This window comes from Apium graveolens, chromosome 10 (assembly GCF_009905375.1).
Source record: "Apium graveolens cultivar Ventura chromosome 10, ASM990537v1, whole genome shotgun sequence".
NCBI classification, from domain to species: Eukaryota; Viridiplantae; Streptophyta; class Magnoliopsida; order Apiales; family Apiaceae; genus Apium; species Apium graveolens.
In genome coordinates this window covers 215,238,499-215,262,732 of record NC_133656.1, presented here as the reverse complement: position 1 = coordinate 215,262,732, position 24,234 = coordinate 215,238,499, and the positions used below count along the sequence as shown (strand labels likewise).

At 32.8% G+C, this 24,234-nt stretch overlaps 3 protein-coding genes across 5 annotated transcripts; all 3 read right to left on the bottom strand.

The window, feature by feature from the left end:
• Positions 1–4,332: 4,332 nt before the first annotated feature.
• Positions 4,333–4,785, bottom strand: LOC141691789 (uncharacterized). The gene has a single exon (XM_074496544.1). It carries the CDS (start codon positions 4,783–4,785, stop codon positions 4,333–4,335), a length of 453 nt encoding a protein of 150 aa, XP_074352645.1.
• A 45-nt stretch (positions 4,786–4,830) lies between these two features.
• Positions 4,831–6,410, bottom strand: LOC141691788 (protein FAR-RED IMPAIRED RESPONSE 1-like). Its single transcript, XM_074496543.1, has 5 exons — positions 6,235–6,410; positions 5,915–6,032; positions 5,289–5,627; positions 5,064–5,177; positions 4,831–4,923 (listed from the first exon to the last, which is right to left on the bottom strand). Exons 1-5 carry the CDS (start codon positions 6,408–6,410, stop codon positions 4,831–4,833), a joined length of 840 nt encoding a protein of 279 aa, XP_074352644.1.
• A 2,287-nt stretch (positions 6,411–8,697) lies between these two features.
• Positions 8,698–24,136, bottom strand: LOC141689154 (uncharacterized). 3 transcript variants are annotated; one of them, XM_074493338.1, is made up of 28 exons: positions 23,823–24,136; positions 23,621–23,715; positions 22,689–22,788; positions 22,351–22,455; positions 21,929–22,091; positions 21,181–21,301; positions 21,030–21,092; positions 20,787–20,867; positions 20,608–20,702; positions 20,352–20,502; positions 18,784–18,870; positions 17,738–17,857; positions 17,527–17,655; positions 17,347–17,444; positions 17,131–17,254; positions 15,466–15,573; positions 15,112–15,256; positions 14,297–14,407; positions 13,809–13,869; positions 13,612–13,687; positions 13,050–13,235; positions 12,784–12,894; positions 12,388–12,549; positions 12,138–12,296; positions 11,644–11,877; positions 10,748–10,915; positions 9,630–9,748; positions 8,698–9,456 (listed from the first exon to the last, which is right to left on the bottom strand). In XM_074493338.1, exons 1-28 carry the CDS (start codon positions 23,980–23,982, stop codon positions 8,910–8,912), a joined length of 3,879 nt encoding a protein of 1,292 aa, XP_074349439.1. In that variant the 5' UTR covers positions 23,983–24,136; the 3' UTR covers positions 8,698–8,909. The 3 variants fall into 3 exon arrangements, with proteins under 3 accessions (XP_074349439.1, XP_074349440.1, XP_074349441.1); XM_074493339.1 differs by having other exon boundaries at positions 9,630–9,745; positions 23,823–24,135; XM_074493340.1 differs by lacking the exon at positions 23,823–24,136 and adding an exon at positions 23,313–23,387 and having other exon boundaries at positions 23,621–23,703.
• Positions 24,137–24,234: the final 98 nt, after the last annotated feature.

The following is a 24,234-nucleotide window of genomic DNA, read 5'->3' as shown; positions in this document are numbered from 1 at the left end:
GGTCCATGGGCAAAGAAAAAGTTGATGAAGCTGTAAAGGTTTATATGCCAGTTATGGATGAAGAAATAATTGATGAAGAAGCAGATGCTAATCTTACTCTGATTTTAAAGAAGATTTTTTAAACAACCTCTGACATGTCTCATGTTGTTCAGAGTCAAGATTTAGTAAGTTCTGATATGACAGTGAAGCAAGCAACCTCTGACATAGCTCAAGTTGGCTTGATATCAGAAGATAAGGAAAAGGAAACCTCTAACATTGCTCATGTTAAACTTTCAAAGATACTCCTACCAGGATTCACCAAAGCTAAAAAGACTCAATCTTTGAAGACTGCAATAGGTGGTTTTGAAGCAAGAGTTGTTACAGGTTAGGAAGCAAGAGATAAATCTGGGTTGGGTAGTTCTGATGAAAGAAGAGTACATAACACTACCAATGATCCAACTTCCTTAAGTGAACCAGGTGTTGGAGCAACTCCTGAAAGATTGAATCGACTTGAATCTGTATAAATGGTTTACCATACCTTCTTGAAAGAACATATCTTGTTATATTTTATGACAGATGGAAGGGTATACCAGATTAAGAAAAATGATATACCACTGAAGTATTTTGAAGAACTGGAACATGTTCTATTCCTACTTCAAGTGAAAGACAGATTAACAGATAGTGTTGCAGGATATTTAAAGTCTCAAATTCAAAGACAGAAGAAGCTTTATTTTGTAAAGTCTGACAACACATATTGTCCCAAGTACAGAGATCACAAGGGTGATATTGTCGATATGAAGCCTAACTCTACTAGGATTATAACTACTTTTTTGGGTTATAAGGTTGTGGAATTTAATCTAGAGTCTGACAAGGCATATCTGATTAGACTAGATCAGGAGATAAGAAAAGCTAAGATAAATGATCTCAGAGCAGCTATTTTTCAAACTGGAGAAGATACGGCTGAATTGATAAATGCTAAAAGGAGGATGGTCAATGAACTTGAATATGCAGAGAGATGTTTGTTGAAGAACTATCTCAGGACAACTCCTGATATCAAAGAGATCAGAAGAAATTGAAAATTGAAGCCAAGTCAAAGATCTACAACTACTTAAATTCTAAAGTTTATACAGACTGAAGCGGTTATCAAAAGTTAAAGTTGGTAAAGCTGAAAGGATTGTAAGTTGTAGTTATCTAGTCAAATTCTCATGCATTTGTACTGAATGTTTTTGACATCATCAAATATCTGTTGAACTTGTATATTATGCTAATTTACAAGTTGGGGGAGATTGTTAGATATATTTGATAATGTCATGTGTAATATGATTTGTGTTTAGTTTTCAGATCTTACATAACAGGACAGATCAGTACTTAACTGGAAATCAGCACTTAAACTGAAGACAGAACTTAAGATATCAAAACATAAGTTATCAGAACTTAAGGTTCAGAAGATATTTATCAGGAGATAATATCAGGACTTAAGATGACTTTCAGATAAGGCAGGTGGCTGATTGAAAGGAAAGAAGATCGAGACTAAGATAGAAAGAATTGTGCATGAAGAAGGAATTATATGAAGAATAGAAAACTTGAAGAAAAATAACTAGTTGATATATTTTAGGAAGGAGAATTATATTCCATATCAATTAGAAGATTATCTTATAAATGTGTAATATATAAACACAGGCATAGAGTTTACACTATAAGTGTTACGATTATCGAAGTTATTATTCTTTGTAACTCTAGCAGCTCTCGTGATAATTTGTTCATCACTGAGAGAGGACAGTTCCATATTGTAACAGAATTTATTGTGTTGAATAAAATCTATTTTCTGTTACTTGAGTTCTTATATTTGATTTGATTGTGCTAAACAATGTATTCAACCCCCTTCTACAGTGTGTGTGGCCTAACATACTGATTGCATTACTGCTAAACCAACAATCAGAGAGAAAAGCACACGTCTCCGAAAGTTAGGTAGATTTGGAAAATCACCATATGTTGAGAGAATGATAAATATTGAATCAAATTTTATAAGTCAAGAGGTTGGATTATGGAGATTTACACTACAAAAAAGAGATTTAATGTAAGTACTACATATTTGTTGTATTCAATTATACACTGCAGTATATAAGTAAAGCAGTATAATAACCAATTAACTATTGGCAAGGAGATGATGTTTAGCATGGATGATTTCTTTTGCATAAAGGAAGATATGCAAACTCTGAAAATCAACAATAATTGAGCAAGTGCAGTAATCGACACATACGCAATTATTCAGAATGATAATAAAAAGTACAAGGCAGAGGAGTCTCCATTGCGTATATTATGTACTATTGATTGTGTGGTAATTAATCTATCCACTAATATTCATAAAGATTATAAACTTATTTATCAAATGTCCAGTTCTAATTTCAAAACATACATATTTAACAGCATCCAAGTTTGGATACTGACAAGAGCGTTACTGCAACATATCCGATATTTGCTGAGAATATGGATAGGAAGCTTCAAAAATTCAAGAGGACAAGGTTTGATAGTATGGATAAGGTAAAATTCAAAATTATTGTATGAGCATTTCTATTCAATTTGCTACGATATTATTGCCATATTTACAAATCTGATACCAAATTTATTACAGGTGTTTTTCCCAATTATTGCATATGAGCATTTCTATTTGATTTACTACAATATCAAGAATCCAGCATGGGAAATAATTGACTATATAAGAAGGAATGATGATCCAAAAATCTGCTATGGACAAAAACCAAAAACTCTAGTATAAAAATATCAACACTTAATTTTTTCAATTTATTCAGTAAATTCATGTAACTAAATTTTTTTTAATTTATTTCAGCATTCACACTTTGTCAAGTACATGAAAGCAAAGGGACATGTCATGGCGGCGAATAGGATCAAAAGCTTGAAGCTAAATTTTTTGAAAATGTTATGGCAGACATCAAACAATTTAATTGATTGTGGCATATTCCTAATCAGACACATGGAGATTTATAAAGGAGATGCAAAGAACTGACAAACAGGGTTGAAAGAAGAACCGGTATACAAAAACTTCCAAAATACTCACTAAAAATACAAAAATAATCATAAAAAATTTTGAACACCTAATCATTGTAGTCTTATAATTTTTTTAATTGCAGAATGGGCAGGAAAATTAGCTCAACAGGCTTCGAATCAAGTATAACAGTGCTATACTATCATCACAGCTCAATTCTACAAGGCAGGAAATCATCAAGGAATGAAAGGAACTTTATATTAAAGTTGCCTCAAATAAGCTAATGAACTTGGTGATTGAATCCTCTCAACAGTCTCAGGAGCAAAGAATGACCAATAATCAAGAAGACAGAGAAGAGCAGTCTACAAAAATAAAAAATGTAACTTTTGCAAAAAACTTGACAAGTACATTTGATGAAGCTGCAAAGAACAAATTTGTAAGAGACTAGTTCTATTATGTTCTATCTTTGGAAAATACTAATTTAAATAGTTGGAAACTCTGTGTGATATTAACGTTTAAGTAGAAGCAGTGTTAATGTTTTAGTACTTTCCGTTTCGGAAATTGAAGAATGACGATGTGATTCAAATTTCAAATATTATGAATGTTTCTGAAAATACATTGTTACAATTTAAAATTTATATGTTATGTTTGTTTTAGTTGCTCAATAATATTTTTTTTTTGAAAAAGAGTTGTTGGATAATGTTTTGATTAAATATTAATATAAAGTCATGGTATAACATTTATCTGTATAAGACATAAATTTTATAACAAATAAAAATGACATAAATTTTATATTAATATAAAGTCAAGGTATTCCTCTAAATATAATGATAAAAATAATATAAAAATATATCATATCATAATAAAAGTCTCAAACATATTTTATAACAATAAAAAATATAAGCTTGTTTAGTAAAAATTAAACAATCTATATAAGTAAAAAATTTAAATTATCTAAATAGTACTCACAAATCTCTTGCAAGAACATAAAGTATGTTTTCCATCATAAACCTGCACAAAATATAGTGAAACACACTATAATCACTAATTATTAAACAAAAAATCACTAAACAAAACAAACCCGATCACTAAAACATTACAATTAATCACTTATAAAAAGTGAAAAGTAACAGCCTAGTATAATAGATTAATCTTAAAAAGTTTGTCTTTTTCCATTCTTCTAATACTAAAAATTTTATAACGATATGCAGCATATCATATCATAATGAAAGTCACAAACATATACAAGTACACGGTCTATATATCAAAATTTAAACTCGTCCCGTAAAAAGTTCAACAATCTATATATCAAAATTTTAAATTGCCTAAACAGAAGTTCACGATCAATTTTATTCAACACTGGATTTCTTCCTTTTTACACATCTTCTTGCATCATGAGTTGTTACGTGACATAGTGCACACTTCCGACTTCTTTTCTTCGATTTGTTAATTGCTTTTTCCCTATCACTCATCAGCCTCTTAAAGTAGTTTCCTTTGTTCTTACAAACATTAGGTGGAAGAATGTTCACTTCTCCTTCAGGTTGCTGACCGACCATTGCAACAATATGATCCTTTTTCGTAAAACTGACAATAGATCCATCATAAGCATCCAACTTTGTATTTAACTTCTTTATAGTGCTATGTACATGCTCAAGTCTATCCATTTCTACCCCATCCTTGTCAACTGCTTGGCGAAAATCAAACCAAATTATGGTCAGTTTTAAAGATACTTGTTCCATCTTAAAATAATCACTGGTTACCACATCTAAATTCGATGAAGTTCCACTATCAGCAGTTTGCATCCAACGATTAAAAACAAGGCTTCTTGGAAATTTGGTAACCCCAATTTATTTCAAACCACAAAATGCATGTCTGCAAACAATACCACACATCACAAATTTCTTGCAAGAACATACAGCATGGTTCATACTAACGGAAACCTGCATAAAATATAATGAACACATTATAATCACTAATTATACAACTCTAAATCACTAAAACAAACACATCCAATCATTAAAAAATAAAAAATAATCACTAATAAAAGATGAAAAGAAACAGAATAGTAAAAGAGATTAACCTTAAAAAGTTTATCTTTTACCCTCACATCCCTGATTTCAAAATGAGTAACACCGTTAACTTCTTCACTCATACGCTTAATTTGCATTTTCAAACAAGAAGCGAGGATTTCTTCCTGAATTTTATAAAAAATAGTACATGTATACAAAGTGGTTGCATCATCTTCTATAAACCACTTTGACAATGTCGTAGGAAGACTTGACTTTGACTCATGATCCAGTCTAACTGTCTCATTCATTTGCTTGTCCATTGCTCTCTCAAAACGCAACCAAAATTCACATAACGTATCTTCTTGTTTATGAAACTGCCCAAAAAATGAGTTTTCACTCTCAGATCTTGAAGTAGTTCTTAGCAACCCAAACATTGGCTCATTTCTAAAAAATGCAGGATTCCATGAAGCCTTTAGAGCATACATATCTTGCAATAACTTATTATTTTCTAAATTAAATTCCTTTATAATTGTCTCCCATCCGCTCTCAAACTCTTCAGTTTCAATAATAGATGACCATATATAAGTTTTCATTTTCTCCATGAAGTCTGTCTCCTTGTATAATCGATTACCAAGCTGTTTAAAAAAACAAAACAAAATAACAAAACAAAATAAAAAATACAAGAAACAATTATTTTAATCATTAATAAATGTCTCATTTATTAATAACAAGGAAGAACAATGATAGATGGAAAAACAAAAGGGAATATAAAAATTCACTAAAACATTAATTTTAATCACTAATAAATATCAAATTAATAACTAAACATTATTTTCCTAATCATTTATAAATATCATTATAATATCTTAACTGAGAATTTCTCCATTATATGCCACATGCATAAACGATGCTTACTACCAACAAGACCATTAACATCAGAAAATACATCACGCACAAACACCTTCATAGCAAGACACTGATCAGTAATAATCAAAACATGATTCCTTCCCATTGCTTTTACAAGATGGCCAAAAGCCCAACTGTAATAGCAACACTCTCATGTGAAAGAAGACGGGATGCAAAAGTTACACATCTGTCGTGTTTGTCAACGCCAGTAAATGGTGCAAAAATCAAATTATACGTGGAAAAATAAATATTAAAAAACAGAATAGAGTTAAAAACTAAATAGAAAAAACAAAACAAAAACTCAGTGTACAATTAGAGTAAATAGATGTCAAGTACCTATTTGTATCAAATGTTGCATCAAATGATATTGCATCACCATACAATTCAAAATTTCTACGACCAATAGAATCAGCCCAAAATAGTTTTGTGAGACGACTATAAGAATCAACATCATAAGCATAAAAGAAGGATTTAGATTTATCCGGGGTACGTTTAAATTTGTCAATTATCATTTATGCATCCTTATCACCAATAAACAATTTCAAATCCCTATTGAAGTTCCGAAAATCTTGCAGCGAAGCACCAACATTAGCATATCCACCATACATTTCCTTGGCAAAACTAAATGACTTACTAACACCAATATTCACCTTTGCACCATTATAACAGATATTCCTCAAACTAGTAGTCATCTCACGACTAAACCGCAAAAAATGATGACATTTTTCACATGTCAAGGGATGATTGTGATGCGCAACAAAGCAGTACACAAAATATTTATTCGGAGCCATATTCTTCAAAACCATCTTTACTTTACATCCACACCTACGAGTAACAAAACTTTTTTTCTTCAAAACTTTTGGATCATCCTTAGGATTCGGAACCATATACTTCAAAACCATCTTTGCTTTACATCCACACCTAAGAGTAACATAACGTCTCTTCTTCAAAACTTTTGGATCATCCTTAGGATTATTGAACCCTTCACAACTACAAACAAAATGTTTCAACAAAACAGTACCGGCATCATCTAGCTTTTCAGTTATTTTGCGAACGCTAAAACCATCTGAACGAGCATAAGTATTATAAAACTGATAACCTTGATCTACACTCTCAAAAACCTGATTAGTGTAAGGCACGTCATTCTCAACAACACAACTAGGTATATAATACCTAATACCACTAGGAGATATAGTATAATTTCTCGAACTATTTTCACTTTATGTTGAAGAAAGATAGGTAACAACACCGATACCAACATCACTGCCACTCCTAGAAGAATCTCCGCAAAACGAATCTAAAAAATATAAAACAATAACCGAATACATATAACAAAATAACTGAAAAATTGTATAATCAATGCAATTATTATAATGTAATAATAAAAAATCACAGATACATATTTATAATGCAATTTAATAATAAATAAAATATTACGAATACGATTACAACAAACTAACAAATTTATTTCTATCTCTAAAATTCCGTTATTCTTTTTATCTCGCTAACTGATTATATCTATAGTTCTTTTCTCTATTCAAGAATTATATCAATCTCTATTTGTCTATTTCTCTGTATATCAGACACAAACAATCACTAATACATAATTAACTAATACTGAAATATGTAACACATAAATAATCACTAATAGATAACATATATAATCACTAATAGATGAGCATATAATCACATAAACAAATCACAACTAACATTAATCATATATATAATTAAAAAATTAAGCTCAAACTATTCGTTATACAACTTAAAATCACAGAAAGATACAAAAAACCTAAATAAATCAAAAAATGAACTTTTCAACATATCAAAACATATAAAACAAGATAATTTACATTGATTAACTCTAATTTTATCCAAATCAGCTATAATCGTCTTTAAACAACCAATTGACAGGCAGATGATCTCTTTACAAATTAATAATCACTAAATCTGTGTTTTCAACAAAGTTTTCGAAGTTATTTCTTTTCCGAAACTAGATGAACAATATTTAATGGATTAAAACTAAAAAACTGGAGAGAGATGGAGAAAGAAATGGAAGAGTGAGAGAGAGTAAAAATCGGTTATGAATTTTAGTGAACTGAATTTAATTAAAATTAAATGAGTGGCTAAGATTTGAAGTTATAAGAAAGTAATGGATGGCTAGGATGGATTTCTAGTTTTTATTTTAGGACTAGTTTATCCTATATTAATATATTATCTATACCTCCAAAACTAAATTCCCCTGTATATTACTCCTGACTTTAAAATAGTACTCCCTCTGTCCCTAAAAACGTTTCCTTTTTGTGTTGAACACGTTTGCCAATGCACACTTTTGATTGTTAATATCTTTAAATTCGTATTAGTATTAAATATAAAAATTTTACTATATTAAAGTACTGATAAATACGAATCCAACGAGATCACTCATGATTATGTTTGATATTATAGATTAGACATAAATTAGTAGTCAATCGCTTACCGTGAACAGTACCGAAAGTCAAAAGCGGAAACGTATATTGGGATAGAGGGAGTATGATATAAGCTGAATGTAGGAGTACAATTCCTATTTAACTTGTATGGTTTACCAAATTCAATCAGCAAAAAATCTATGGAGCGGCAACACGCCCACATTCGTTGAAGCATGTATAAAGGTGACCAGACCAATCGGCAATCACCATCACCAATCTAAAAAATTAATATCATATGCTATATGATAAAAGATGATCAGTAATAAAAATCAGTCACTTCGTCGCCAATTAATTGACACATTGCTCATTTGAGAATCGGGATTTTACGGTGAAATTTCAAATTCCAAACTATTTCCCTGTAGCTTTATTCTAATTTTTCTTTTTGGTATCTAATATGCTATTGTTATATAAATACATGAAATTATGGAACCGACCATAGTTTACAAGCTGCCATACAAAAAGAAAACTACACAACTAAGATGGCTAATTTCGAACCAAAAAATGATATTAGACCAAAATTATACACCAAAATGTAACGCCTATATCCTACTCGTGTTGCAACACTGTTAGATAGTAAGGATGCCCATCACATGTTCCTGAGAATACTCCCTCTCCATCTTCAGCGGCTTTATAGTCTGCAGAAGATTGAATATTCCAGTGCAAAGCATAATTTGATAGATCATGTATTCCAGGAGAAAATACACATATTAAGAGTGGAACTTCAGTTGTGGACTTAGGCTCAAGCTTTACACAAGTGGAACTTGCCCCTGACCAAATGAAAGGAGGAACGCATTCTGGTGAAGTCGACCTGCGAATTCCAGATCCAGAACCAGCAATGCTAGTAGTAACTTTTGATTCATTTGTCGATGATATATCATGCCATCCTGCTTCATTAGCAGGAAGAACCGAACTTGATGTGCTTGATGAGCCAGGCGGAATAGAATCAAATGTACTAATGTGAACCGACACACTAACATCTGATGAATTGTAAATGGTAAGTTTTAGCTTTATCTCACAGAGAGATGACAAAAAATTGTGATGTATGATCCGCGGTCCATCCATGAGCCAACATACTGGGCTTGCATTAGCAGTACTGTAAACATGAATAAGGTAGAGGGAGTTAAAAACACATATAATAGCTTACAACACATGATTAAAACATCTAATAGAACACCTTAAATATCAAGATACAAGGGGAAAAAAGGATATTAAGCCATAAACATATTAAAGATATTCAAGTACATGAACTCATTGCACAATTCTTGCCTGCAGTGACATGCAAAGTGCGCAGCTATGTCGAATGAATCCTTTTGCGGTTTCCCTGGATTGTTATTACTCCTCTGTGGCCGTGAAATCAACATGAAGTCAACTGTTTGTCGTTCCTGCTTCAGCAACACACGGACAAATATTAGCATTGGTTTTTTTCTATAACAGAACCACAAAGAAGAAAAGCAAGCAAAACTCTAGTCTCTTCTAAATCTGATGGATAAAATCTCGTTTAACTAATTATAATTTAAATTTACAATTTGGGAGGTCATAGCTATATGCTAAATTTCAATTTTAATATATATACAGAAGATGGATGTATAATATGAGGGTCAGGTTCCCTTAGAGCAAGTCCAACAGACTAGCTATTCTTCCTCTTAAATTGAAATTTAAGGAATTAAAGCAAAAAAAAGTGTTCTAACAATGTCATAGTGGTTCCTCGAACCACCGATAATATGATTCCACTACTTATTTTTAAGCAACCAACCCCTCTTTAAATGGATGTCCTAACTAATATTTTAGAATATAATATGAACCTGCCATCTTTCTCATATAACGTATCTACGTCCTAAACTACTAAGAGCTTATTTTTTATATTATAAATAAAGAATGAATTAGGAGCCTGTTAGACTTGCTCTTAGAACCAACTTATTCTTGGTGCCTTAAAACTAATTTTTATAATTCTATAGGTTGTCCTATTGTATTATATTTTTTGTCAGGGTTGTCCTATTTTATTTCATTTATAAATATTTTTTAAATATTACTTAAATTAATTTTTTTATAAAATTCAGAAAAATATTGTGTTATGCAAAAATACAATTTAATTTTAAAAATTATTAAGCAATTTCCTTAAAAATTGTTTGCAGAACACCATGTTTATATTTTATAACAAAAATTGTATGCTGCAGCTGAACAAAACACATGTATTCTGTAACACAACAAATAAACATGAGTTGCTGATTATACAAAAATCTAAGGCTCCTGTTGGTTCTAAGATATAATAATGAACAAAGTTCTAATTTGATACTGATTCAATGATATCAAGTTAAAAATAGTATAATAGGCTTACACTCTACATTGACAGCATGCAAGATAAATTTGCAGGAAATAATATGCACCTGCTGATAGGCTTTCTGGTACACTCTCTCATGATGATGAAATTCAACTAACGGTGAACAGCGTGTGTCAATTAATGCTTCACTGCTGCCATGGCTCAATCTCAAAGTAGCTCCTTCTGAAGTCGTCGGAGATGAGACCTCGTTTTCAGCAGTTTCTGATTTCTTGTTCTGAAACAATAAGATTCAACCATTAGAATTAAACAGGGAAGTTATTTTACAAAACGAAATTTTGCTACAAGCATAAATTTAATTTTATAATGCAACCGGATACAATTTTCCCCATTTTTTTAACACATGAACATTTCAAGTTGAAATCAAGTTTTGCTGTAAACACAAATTTAATTTAACAAAGTAACCGGATACAGATTTCCCCATATTTTTAACACCTGAACATTTCCAGTCGAAATCTTGTGATACACGTGTTGAAAATACCTAGAGGATAAAAGAAAAAAGCATAGCTGCAGGCTAAAAACATCATTTAATTATTTGAAAAGGAAAAAGTACACAGGATGAAAATCGCTAAAAAAAAAGTAAGTAGCTACCTGTGTTCCAGCATAGAAAACATAAATCAGAATTATAAATTTAAAGTACATAAACCTATACTAGAAAAATGCAACAATCTGGGAAATGAATCTGACGATCTTAAACTGCTGGCCTGGGGCAGTGGTTATAGGCAAGGTAGGCACATATTAAGGCCCTAGGACAATGTAGTGCCAGCAAGTCCTAATTCTAAATACAAAGCAATATTACCTTATATTAATCAAAAAATAAATCAGAAATAGAGCCATTCAAAATTACGATATGAAAGAGAAGAGATATAGTTCAAGTTACTTCCTCAAGCAGTACCATCACTGAGTGAAAACTTAAAAGTAAAATATCTTTGTGCTCATGCCAACCTTTAACTTGAAAAAACATGATAATGCTTGACCCGCCGTTAGAACTTCCGAAGGAAATAATGCATCAATAGGTTGCAACAACGATATCTCCCATTCCTTGCCAACAGCAGACAACTGATGAAGCTTAAAGCTCTCTAATCTTGTTTGGTTGACAATACTCATCCTTACAAGGTACTCTTGCAACTTTAAAGGACAGGGGCTGATTTGGAATGAGATGTCCAATGACGGTAACACCTATCATATACAGGGACAAGTAACAGTATGAAATTGAGAACCATTAATCATGCATATAGTTAAAGCAGGACAGTAGAAGTTCATGTAATCAAGGAAATTTACCTGTGTGTGTGTGTCAGAGAGAGAGGAGAGAGAATAGAGAGAGAATAGAGAGAGAGAGAGGACTAAAAAGAGGACTAATTACTTCTCTAAGAATATACATCCCCACTGGGGAATTTTTATTAAATAAAATATTCCCAACAATCTTTTATAACAGTTACCTCTAAAGTGTGTTGGATTCGTAAGGTGCGATATCTAATGATGCTTGATATATCTCCCATCTCATAGTATATTGACATAAGAAATGAAAACTTTCCAGGAGTAGCAGCCCAGAGCCAAAGTGGCCACAATAAGGGGTTCTCGCAGTGTATTTCCGTGTTCTAGAATTTTAAAAAAAAAAAAAATCAAGACAAGCACAGGATGAACTAGAATCCCGAATGTTAACCAACCAAAAAGACAGCCAAAACTGACCTCAGGAAAAAGAAATAGTTTGCCTGGAGCTTTACTTTTGACATCTTTGTCATGTTTTGCAAAACTCGCCTTTTTCTCTAGACAAGTAGGAAATTCCATACTCAAAATTTCTGGGTTCCCAACACTTAAAAATCTTGGATGACTAATCTTCATCTTCATATTCTGCGAAGAGACATCAGGATATATAAATTGACTAAATTTGACATTCCTGAATAAAAAATTTAAGCCTACTTAATGAATATAAATTATTTTTTCCCCCTGAGTAGAAATTTGAATAGGTTAGAAAACACCTCATCAGTAATGAAAGAGATACAGATATATGCTTTCCTGTAGTTAAATATTACATGAACACAAGTATCGGATTTATAGTATACCAAACCGAAATGTGCATCTTACCTTCACCGGTATTTCTGAAGGATTTCTCAATTCCAGTGTTAGCCGTTGTAAATCTCCAGCACGGACTGTTTTAGGTAGATGATGAACGAAGCTTTCAAGTTTTGGTAAGCTCTGGAAGTTTAAATTAACAGAAAGAAACACAATAAAATATCTAGAGCGTGAAACAAACAGGAGCTTAGTGCACAGAATTTCACCAAGGAAATAAAAAAATCAGTAAATGGATTTAAAGGCACATAAAATTGTGCACAAAGAGAAACAGCATGCACCTTGATTACTAGAAAACTAAGGTTGTCGAGAGGAGATTGCCTAACTTTCCTCCTTCCCTTTGCAGTTTTCTTTTCGAGCATGTCAGACTGAAATTTATGAAAACCAACAACTGAACCTGATAGTTTCCATCTAACGCCAACAATTTTCAGGGCGCCTTCTACTTTGGGAGTAACCTTGAGCTGCACCTGAAAGATAGAGACAAACAGAAAGGAAATCGTTAGCCTTCTTACTAGTCAAATTATTCGTGCACAACAGCACAAGCATGTGCTAAAATTCAAGAGTACTAATGATTAAAGATTACATTACGCTCAGAAAAAAACACTTCCAGAACTGCTAGGACATGCAATACAATGGCACCTTCTAATATCCGACTAAATTAATATTCTCTCTTCTATGGTCTACCCTACATATTGTCAATTTGTAGTGTCCCTGAACCATCACCAGGAACCAACCACCCACACCCCATGATTTTATTAGAAAATTAAACATTTTAAAATAAAAGGTAATGACACGTAGCATTTAAATATATTAAAAGTTGATAAACTTAACATTTAAACTCACCATAATTGTTTCCCCTCCACCTAGTGAAACATCAACCTCATTTGCTGTAAATAAAGTTGTATCCGAATTCAGCTCCCTGAACATTAAATAAGTTGATTCTTAAACAATCTTAGGCAAATATGAGTTCCTATAGATATAAGTTCACCAACTAGAATGATTTAGTTTCAAATTTGGAGAACAAAGTATATTCATACTACCTAATGACAGAAATCTTGTGATCCTCATCTTTGTAAATTTCCGAAGTTGAGCTTTTAGCATCTGCAACATTCAGTTGAGCTATATTTTATTCTTAAATTATGCAAGCACAGAAAGATTAAGAATTATCAAGAGATGCATTCTGGACCCACGTGAGAATCATGTTATTTTCCAGGCTATAGCCTAGGGATGTGGAGGGTTCAAGCCTCAGTAGAGGCAAGGGTGCATGAGCATTTAATTACACTTCTGTACTTGACCATTACCCAAAAAAAGTGGGGATCACCTTAAGTAGCAAAATGATACTACGTTCCAGAAGGTGTTAAAATCGGTATTTTCGTTAAAATACAACAGCAAAGAATTGGCCAATGGATATGTAAAATGAATTGTGTATTAGATGTAATCTCAGCTCAGGTCACAGAGAATATTACAGAAGAATAGACGAGGAAAATAGAACAGACACCAAAGAGCATGCAAATTCTAAGAAACTAACCCATTTCCCCTTCTTCAGAACCTGATGAATGCTCGCATACAAGTGAAATGGAAGAAATGGAAAGAGATATTTGGAGAGGATTTCTAAATCCAATATCAACAGAAATTGCCTCTGCAAGTGTAAAAAGTAGGACAGTTAGAAAAATATGTAGTTAAATAGCATTGTTAATTTATCAACTATATCTCTTTAGTAATTCCAACTAAACCATGCTTTGCTGGAAAACATAGGTCGTATTTTTTATAGATATTCACGATATGTTCTCTATAAAAAAAAAAATCATACCCAATATTGATTTGTGGTGTCTACAAATAAAACACTAAAGATTGAAACAGATATTTATGACCTCAGCAGTTTGATCCATATGGATTAGTTTGGAACTAAGCAGATTGTTAGCCGTCTTATATAGCAGTAATAGAAGTTGCACAAAAAATATTAGTTTTGTGATCACATGTAGTATAATATTCTGGTCTAAGGGACAAATAATGATAGTAAATTGTACGGAGTCCATAAGTTATTTAATATCAGCACTATATGGGAATCACAGAACAACAACAATATTAGTAAAGCTATAGAGGACTATAGAACACAACAATTTACAATGCACAAACAAAGAAGTAACCAAAATTTTGCCTATTAATATAATAAGTTAAACTTCACTTTAAAGGTTAATATTGTGAGAATTGTCTCAACCTTTTCGGTTTTATAGGTAAAAGAGTAGGAGTATGATATACCACGAGTAATATGAAACACAGGTATTAGCATTACAAAAGCAACATGAACAGAGATTTATACATAAAACATGATAACCTTCATACCTCCTGATACACAAACATTTGAATCCTTGGCTTTTGTTGGCAGCAGCGTTGATTGTACATGCAGCCAACTTGATCTGACACTAGTTAATAATGATGGTAACATGTCCTCTTCCAAAGATTGCCACAAATTTTCTTTAACACTAACCTAAATTTAAAAAAAAACACTTTATAAGACAATTTTTATAGCATTACTAAAAAGAAAAACTTGCAGCAAAATATTAAATACAATAGAATATTTATAGGAGTCCGTTCTGACAAAAAATAACACAAACTTTTATGTAAGATTTGACTTTGCACATTAATCAATTTTATCAAACACTTTGACAGATGAAATATTTATATAGTTCTACTTACAGCTGTAGGAGATGCATAGGTACGACGATCTTCAAAAACAACCTTTAGTGAAGGTAGGTCAATGACTGGTAACTGAAGCTTCAAGACCTCAAAAGTCCTCCCCGTTTTCTATACAATCATAAACAAGCATAAAAGACTTTAGGTAAAAAGTAGAAGGATGAAAACTATGGACATTCAGATCAACTAGTTTAGCTGTATTAGGAGAATCGTAAAACTGGGTACAACGTAGGATGGAGACCAATTTATAAAAGATCAAAAGTTTCAATCCACACGCAAAAAAATAAAAATAAACATCAGGTACAAGCAGAGAACAGATAAAGCCAGTACAAAATTTTGCCTAGATTTATTTTCTCCCCTAAACCAAAATAAGGCCATCTTCATGCTTACACAGGATTATTGAACCTATATGGAGCACGGACAGGATTGAGCAAACATTCCAAACATTAATAAATGTAACACACAAAAGACGTGTTGAACTCTTGATTATCAATTTAGCCTTAATGTTGAAAGAAAGATACGGTTAATGCATGTCTGTATCAGGTCATAAAAGATTGACACCGAGAAACCCTCTATTATTGGTAGACATGGAAGAGAGGAATAAAAAAGAAAACCAACCAACCAAAAAGACCCAGTATATCCCACTCTTACAGAATATCTGGGAGGGTAAGATATACAAAGACCTTACCTCCATTCTAATGAATGATTCTAATGAATGAAGAGGCTGTTTCCAAAACGACTCCCGGCTTAGACAGTGTACTATAAGAATTAAAGTAGATAGCAAAGAATAATTCGTCTAAGGATTCTAAACAAGAAACAAGAGGAGAAATCTAAAACAATAATAGTGTGGGTGCACAAATAAAAATTGTCAAGCATGCAATGCAATTCTATAGTAATATAAAAATGGGAATAGTACTATATGGAGATTATCAAACATTAGAAACTCCAAACTCTATCCTACCCACACCTTGCACCACATGCTAAGCCCCAAGGGATCTATTAAAAATATGATCAACTACTCTGATCCGACGTTTCAAATTGAAGTTAGACACGTGCTTCTAATTCAAATCATTAAGTACTTCTAAACTATCCCAACCACTATCATATATTCCTTACATAACTGGTAAGGTAAGATCAGAGCATTTACCAAACAATGCTTTCATCGTTTGATGAATACCTGAAATAAGCATGTAAGGTATTTCTTAACAGTTTCAACCACCTCACTTAAAAAAAATTATTATAAGTTAAAACTGATAAAAATCTCATATTTATTGGTTTGCAATTACTCTCGCATAATTTTAAAAGAGCCTAAGCCACATGAAATTTTATTTACTATATTATACACATTAACTAATATATTCAGTTACAATCAAACTCAAAAAGTCACATAACGCTAAAATGTTGGCACTTCATAATGACTTAACTATAACATACACGTTAATTTATATATGACATGCCATAAAGATGTGCCAAGTCTGATGAACAAAGCAAATTCATGAAACCACTTCCGAGATCACGCCCAATATATTTCTCACAACACTAATATTATGAGGGATATATTGGTGACATCAATGTTCATCAACACAAGTAAAACATGAAGCAAGGATTACAGATCAAATCACTGACTGACCCGAAAGGAAAAAACTTTATACTAATAAGTATATTGACCTGCACTGTATTGAAAAAGTCCGTGAGAAACAACTCCTGGGTTGCCTTCGATTGATGACCACAAGCTAATATTTCCAACATATTTTTAATTGCCACATCAAATGTATCAAGAAAGGCATACCACCTGCAACATCACCAGGTTACTTTAAACAATTTAGGGTCGTTGTCAGGGAATACATATTTAAAAATGAACCAACTACAAACCCTCACACTTACTTTCCAATATGAAAATGGACATGATCTCGAATATGGCTCCACTTGGTTCCTTTAAACACTGAAAGAGCTCCTCGATATGTTCGGATTGCATGTTTAATCTAATATTGGTTTTGGCATGATCATAAGCATTTACAAAAAAAATAATATATCACGTAAACTATTGCAACATACATTATCTACCTGATCACACTTCTGGTATAAATCACCAGAAAGTATAAGATGAAATCCATACTTCCGTAACATGGGTGGGTCGGCTAACAGGTAACAATAAGATGCTTGCTCTAGCATCACAGCTGAATGGAGAGGCTCCTGTGCAAAATATAGATAAATATATTAGTGCCCTATGATATGCAACACTATTGAGATTCGTTATCACAAACTTGGGCATTACCTCACCAGAGATACGAAAGTACACAGTGGCAGCTTCTTTACACTGGTCCCTTGTCTTCAGCATTTCTGCCCACCAGAGGCCACACCGTGTAGCATTACGCATGCCAGATGACCCGATTCTCTGAGATGCATCCAAAAAGTATAAAAAAGTAATGTAAATTTAGCAACAGTATCAAGTCGGATAGAAACATCTTTGCCAAACTAAAGCATCTTTTTTTTCCTTCTATTAAGTGCATCTGAACCTAGCAAACCATATCATATATAGTATTAAGCTCAGTAATTAGGACACATGCACGACAAATTGTATCTACTCAAAAATGAGGTCCTTAATTTGCAACTGGCATATGCACAAAAGTCACGGAATAATAGAAAGAGTGTCACTGCATTGGTCAATGATTTTTGTTGTTAAATGTAATATATATCACATAAAAAAGTGTTCTAATGGAAATTGCAGACACATCCTCCTCAGCCTCTTACATGGAGCTGGGCTGGAGGACAGCATCCACAAACCTTGTGGGTTATCCACAAGGAACTGGACAGGCAAGAAAGTCTTCCGAATAAAGTATATCATTCACCACGTGACCAATTAACTCATAAGTTTCATAATATAGGAATTAGAGAAGAATGGCCAAGAGCTTACTCACATAGCCGTAAAGTGTTGACAATATGAGAGCCCCCTATGCAAAATATAATACAGAACCAATCATATGTAAAACTTGTCACAGTTAATTTCAACTTTTTAAACTTAACTATGGAAGCCATAGTAATTATAGTTCTCGCCTCATACATCCTATGATAGAAAATGCACACTGGCCTAAAATCAAATCCGGTGCTTATATACACAAGAAACCATTGACCTCTGTTTTGTTTCATTAAAAAAACTCAAAACAAAAATTAATAATAATAACAATTTTTAGATAACAGTTAAAAGCTAAGTAGCTATTTATTTCTCGTTTCTTGACAAAGAGAAAAATGTTGCAATAAACCTAAAAACTACAATTTAGATGGTTCCAGATAAATATTAAAAAGATAACTCGTGATACTTACTAAATAAGTGTGAAATGCATTTTCCATACAATACTCGGCATCCTTTCTGGACTGATCCAACATAAAGTATGTCAGCCCCATCATTTCCTGCAAAAGAAATCAATCATAGTAAATGCAAGGCATCTTTAAGTTCTTTAAGATGTATGCAGAAAAACAGCAACACACCAACGTAAGATGTACACAGATACAAAATAATTATGTTAAATCTGTTGACTGCATATTATTCAGATAATTGTCCATAACTTTCATGTTGTGCAGCCAGGATATGAATAAGTATCTATGTTATAGCGCTTCAGGTACTCGCATCAAATAGAACTCAATAAAATGCAAGTGCCTCTTTTTACATTTACATAAAAGAATAATCGTCATGGTAAGGTAGCAAAGAAGCATGACGAATGGAAGTGATACAGAAGGAATATCTGTTTAAACAACTGTTCGAATCTGGTCTCTGGTATTCATAAACTAAGTTCACTTCCTTCTTCAAAAAATGAGGGGGGGGACCCAATTATTGTTACATAGTATTATGTTAATGTATACCAGTAACATATTACAATAATTGCTGGAGAAAGTTATTAAGTGAATAGTAGCTGCTAGGTTGTAATGACTAGAAAAAGAACTAGATCCTTCAAAGTTTCGAATGGCTTATTCCAGGCATAGAAATTCTAATTTATTTTCTCATAGTTAGGGGATTCAGATTCTCAAATCTCGGGTAATGTTCAGTACATTAAGATCACTGAGTTTTCATTGTCATATAAGCACCCAATTTTTTCCACCTAGCAAATTCTAGTACATTAGTATTTCTTCGTCTATGCATCTTCAAGAAACCTACATCTTATGATTGTCATCTTAAAAAATATATAAACAAAAAAAGTAGAATGGGGCTTTGAGATATGACAAACAACTAATCAGTCTTTTGTTTTAAGAGTAATAGGTTCTGTAAATTATTTAAGCATGGACACATCAATATAATGAGTACAGGATATTTGTAAAAACATGGAAAGTCCAGGATATGTAGTAGGCACACAAATTCTTCAGCAAACCCGAATCTAAGCATTGAGATTCGTGAACTGATTTTTGAATATACATATGTACACCCAAATTGGTTCCTTTGAGGACTTATAATTTCTGTACACAAAATCAGCATGGACAACTATATACTCACAGTTTTAGGATATTTATGAAAAAGGAAAGTCAACATATTAAGTAAATGAACAAAGCAGTGATCATTTCAGACAGAACTTGTATAACACATGATCATAGAGCATTAAAAGAATCATATAAGTATCCTTGCGCGCTTTACGAGAATCCACAAATGAGTGTTTAAAATTAAAGTATCTTCTTGATACCTATTGAGTACCAAATATGGAAAATGAGAGGAATACACTGCACTTAGCAACAAAGTTACTGATAATCATGCAAGGACCGTATCTCATCAAGCACTTAAATTGCAAGGTTGAAGGTAAAAACTGGTTTAACCTTGTTATACTAGTAAAAGACCTTTTGCGTAAGGCTTGCTATGCGTGCATACAACATTAGCAAAGATGGTGTGAAGACATAAAAAGAGGTACCTGTACACCAGCATACTGTTTCCAAGCTTTGTCAAGCTTGTAGTCGGTAGAAAGTAGTCTATAATTTGACAAAGCCAGCTCATAATCTCTTAACATAAAAGCAAAGTCCCCCAAAACTCTTATTTGTGATTCAATGGAGTTAAAAGTATACCTCCAAAGGTTGAAAATGGTAATGTTAGCATGTCGCATAAAAAACAACATAATTAGATATAAACAATTTTACTGAATATAGTTACAATGGAGGTGCAGAAATTACATAGAACCACTGGAGCTATCCGTTGCATCATCTTTTCCTTTTCTCCACCATAAATTTTTTATTTGGTTCCTAAAACCTTTCCTTGTAGCAGAAACCTAAATCACATAAATGATAAGGAAAAAAAAAAAAAAGCGAACCAACTATGTAGTAAAATTATGAATCTGAAACTAAAATAATACCTGCTGATTTAAAACACGTATTCTTTGCTCCATTTGAGGTATGATAAAATTGGATGACAAATCTTGCATAGCATTTCTTAACTGTTCCGATGTAAAAAGAAAGTTTTACTTGTCAGAAAGGTATAACCAATGATCATTATAAGTTAGTTGATACACACACACAAACACCACATAATACTTCAATTAATAAACACATGAACATTTGCATGCTGAGAAAAGGAAAAAGTAGCAGAAGCTTTATACCTCATCCAGATCATCAATGCTGAGAAAGCCACCAAGATGCTGGCTCGATGAAGCATCAGATTTCTGTCAGACGACATAGCAAAAAAAAATTAGATACTTAAATAAAAAATTTGCTTAATTGAGCTAGAACCCAAGAAATAAATTTGCTTACATATGGTGCCCATAAGTTTTCTTGATGATTCGCTAACCCATCTTGAGAGGAGTTAATGCACAGCAATCGACAATCATGCAATCCAAACGTACTCCTCATTTCTGTTAGCACTTTAGTTGCTCTGGAAATTAAACAAACATGAATAACAAGGATCAGCTAAACTTCAATAACCATTTGCACCTGCCAGAGATGGTCATATAACAGAACAGAGAGCAAAAAAATAACATTTTACGATGGATTAAGATCTAATGGACGCGCGACTTCTGGCACTACATGACTACAGTAGGGCATCTTGTTATAGGTTGGTTTATTCTTTTAATTATTGGGCATTAGTAATATATTGTCACTATTCAGTCCGGTTAAGAGCAATAAGTCAGTCATTATCTTCCTTAGCTTTATTAACTAATTTCAAATAAAATGATAAACATTTGTAGAGTTCTATTTCTCTCTCTAAACTAACTTCTATTCTTCTTTTTGTCCATACTCTTTGAACTTTCCAACCAAGTTTTTCTCTACTCAAATTTCACAGGGAATCATGGACTCCTTGGTGAATTTTATTGTGCCGCGTCTTTAATTATAAAAAAATCACAAATAAATAATAGAAACGGTTGTGAAAGAGACATGCCAACACTTGACGGTAGTTGAATAATGAATATAAATTTGCTAAGTTTTTTTCTCATTGTGAGATCTGACATTGAATTTATATATATGTGTGTGTGTGTGTGTGTAATTTTAAATCCAAGCATACTTCCCCGCCGGTCCATCTTGGTTATCATGGAGTAACAAAAAATGCTTCAAAATCTTAGGGTCCATAGTCCCGTCATTAAACATCGGGGGCAATTGGTTGGTGTTATACATCTCAACAAATTTGTTCAGAGGTTCTTCATCTCTTGACGAAACAACCAGAAGACCTGCAGAACAAGATACATCATTCAGTTATACTCTTTAAAGTTATGTTTCGCATACTAACTCTTAGCCTTGTATTAAAATATTCAACATCAAGATCATGTAATCATGTTAAACTAATTTTGATTCAAATATTTGCAGGTATGCTCTCAAGTTTATAGGTATGCTCTCAAGTTTATAGGTATGCTCTCAAGTTTATATGAAGTAGTCAGACATTAACATGTCCTATTAAGCTGCAATCATCACAGATAAGAACAGACTCACATGCAACTGGGTGGTCAAAAGCTTCATGGTCCGAAAACGAAACAGTTCGTACAAGCTCTTTATTGAAATATTGAAACCATGTCGGCATACATTCAGGTTCAGAGGCTGCAAAGAAAAGACAAAAGCATCAGCATAATACAAGTCAATGCTTACTCCAGAAATTAAACATAAGAACCAAACAAACATAACATCCAAACATTAAAACCTGCTATCTGAAAGAACAAACCTAACCAAACATTAAAATCATGTTGCACTGTAAAGAGAGAAATTAAAGTATCTGAAAGTGTAGATGACATCACCCATTCAAATTAAGAGTTATTTAAGGTAGTACAACTCACTATTTAGCACACTTTCAATAGACGGCGGATCTGAGAACAAGTCTGACTGTTCCTCCTCCCCTGCAGAGGTAATAACTTGTTTTAACCGCTTCCTTGCAACCTAGTTAAGTAAATAAAATCTCTTAGATAAACCAACTGGTAGCTCTAGAGTGAGTAACTATATAGAATGACTTAATATACACACAAGAGAAGATAATCTGACTTCTCTTTTATTTGCATCCATCCATGTCCTCAACTTCATGAGAACATGATGAAATTTCATGCCAATACTTTAGATTGACATATTATTGAAATAAAACACGTAACAGATATGTAAAGATGTGTATCTATAGGGGATTGATCAATAAGTAATAATGGTTGGCGTTAACATTTTTGATACAGCAATTAGCAAAACTATGTTGTTTATTTTGCTAAATTATATCAGAATATCTTCCATGTCGTCATAAAACCTCTAATTAAAAAAGACATAAACCAGAGGTCACAAAATCTAGCATCCATAACATTAGGATTACGATAAACTTCGTGAAGGCAAAATTCTTCTCTACTTATTTGAATTACAACTATCTTCTTGACTTACCTACTGCCTGCCGGTTCTTAAGTAGTTCTTACATTACTACTACTTACTTTGCTCATTCACAAACAATGACTTGCTCGAAGTCGCCGGTGTGACCAATTTGCACACATTATATACATCGTAACCTATCAAGTTCAATGTTAATTAGATGCATTACATACACAGCTAATCTACGAAAAGTTATCATCAAATTACATTTCTACTGTAAACATTCCAAATTTCGCCAACAATTTGAAGTAGATTAGCTTCAGCCTCGGCTCAAAATAGAATTCCTAATTATACAGCCTTAATACTAAACTACATTTCCACTAATTCTACAATCTCGAATAAATACAAAAACAATTACTAGACCAAGCACCTCTATATCAGGTTGTTGAACGTCCGATGCATACACAATCCTCAGCTTGAACTTCCGCAATCTGTACGGCTGATCACTCGCCGTCCTCACAGGTACTACAAAAAACAAATTCAATCCTAATTAAAAAATAAAAGTAAAAAACTCTACATGAATTGCGTATAATGTGAAGTAAATGTACAAGTAGATGAGTGAGAAACGATACCGTCGATATTGTTGAATGAACAGAAAGGACTGAGCATCTGGAGAAAATTGAGGCTATTCTTTTGACAAATCTCTTCGACGAGTGGAGTGGTGAGAATCATCAGCACTGGAGCTATCTCGTCCAGTAACATTCGGCCAAGTGGCGAGTTCGCCGGATCCATTCTATGGTCAGATTCGCCGGAGACACTGAGTTGTTTAACTCGGACGGGTCAACTCGGTTCCCGTCAGATATACGGTGGTTAGATCTGTGGTATGCTTTCAATTGAAAGGGCGCTGTAAAGGCAGAGGTGTAGCTGTGAAATATATGCGGGTTGAATTTTTATCAGGGTACGGGTCGGGCCGTGTTTAATCATATATGAATTACTTTTTTAATTCATGTACATCGCGGTGTCAATTTCGGGTTCTTGTGTCGA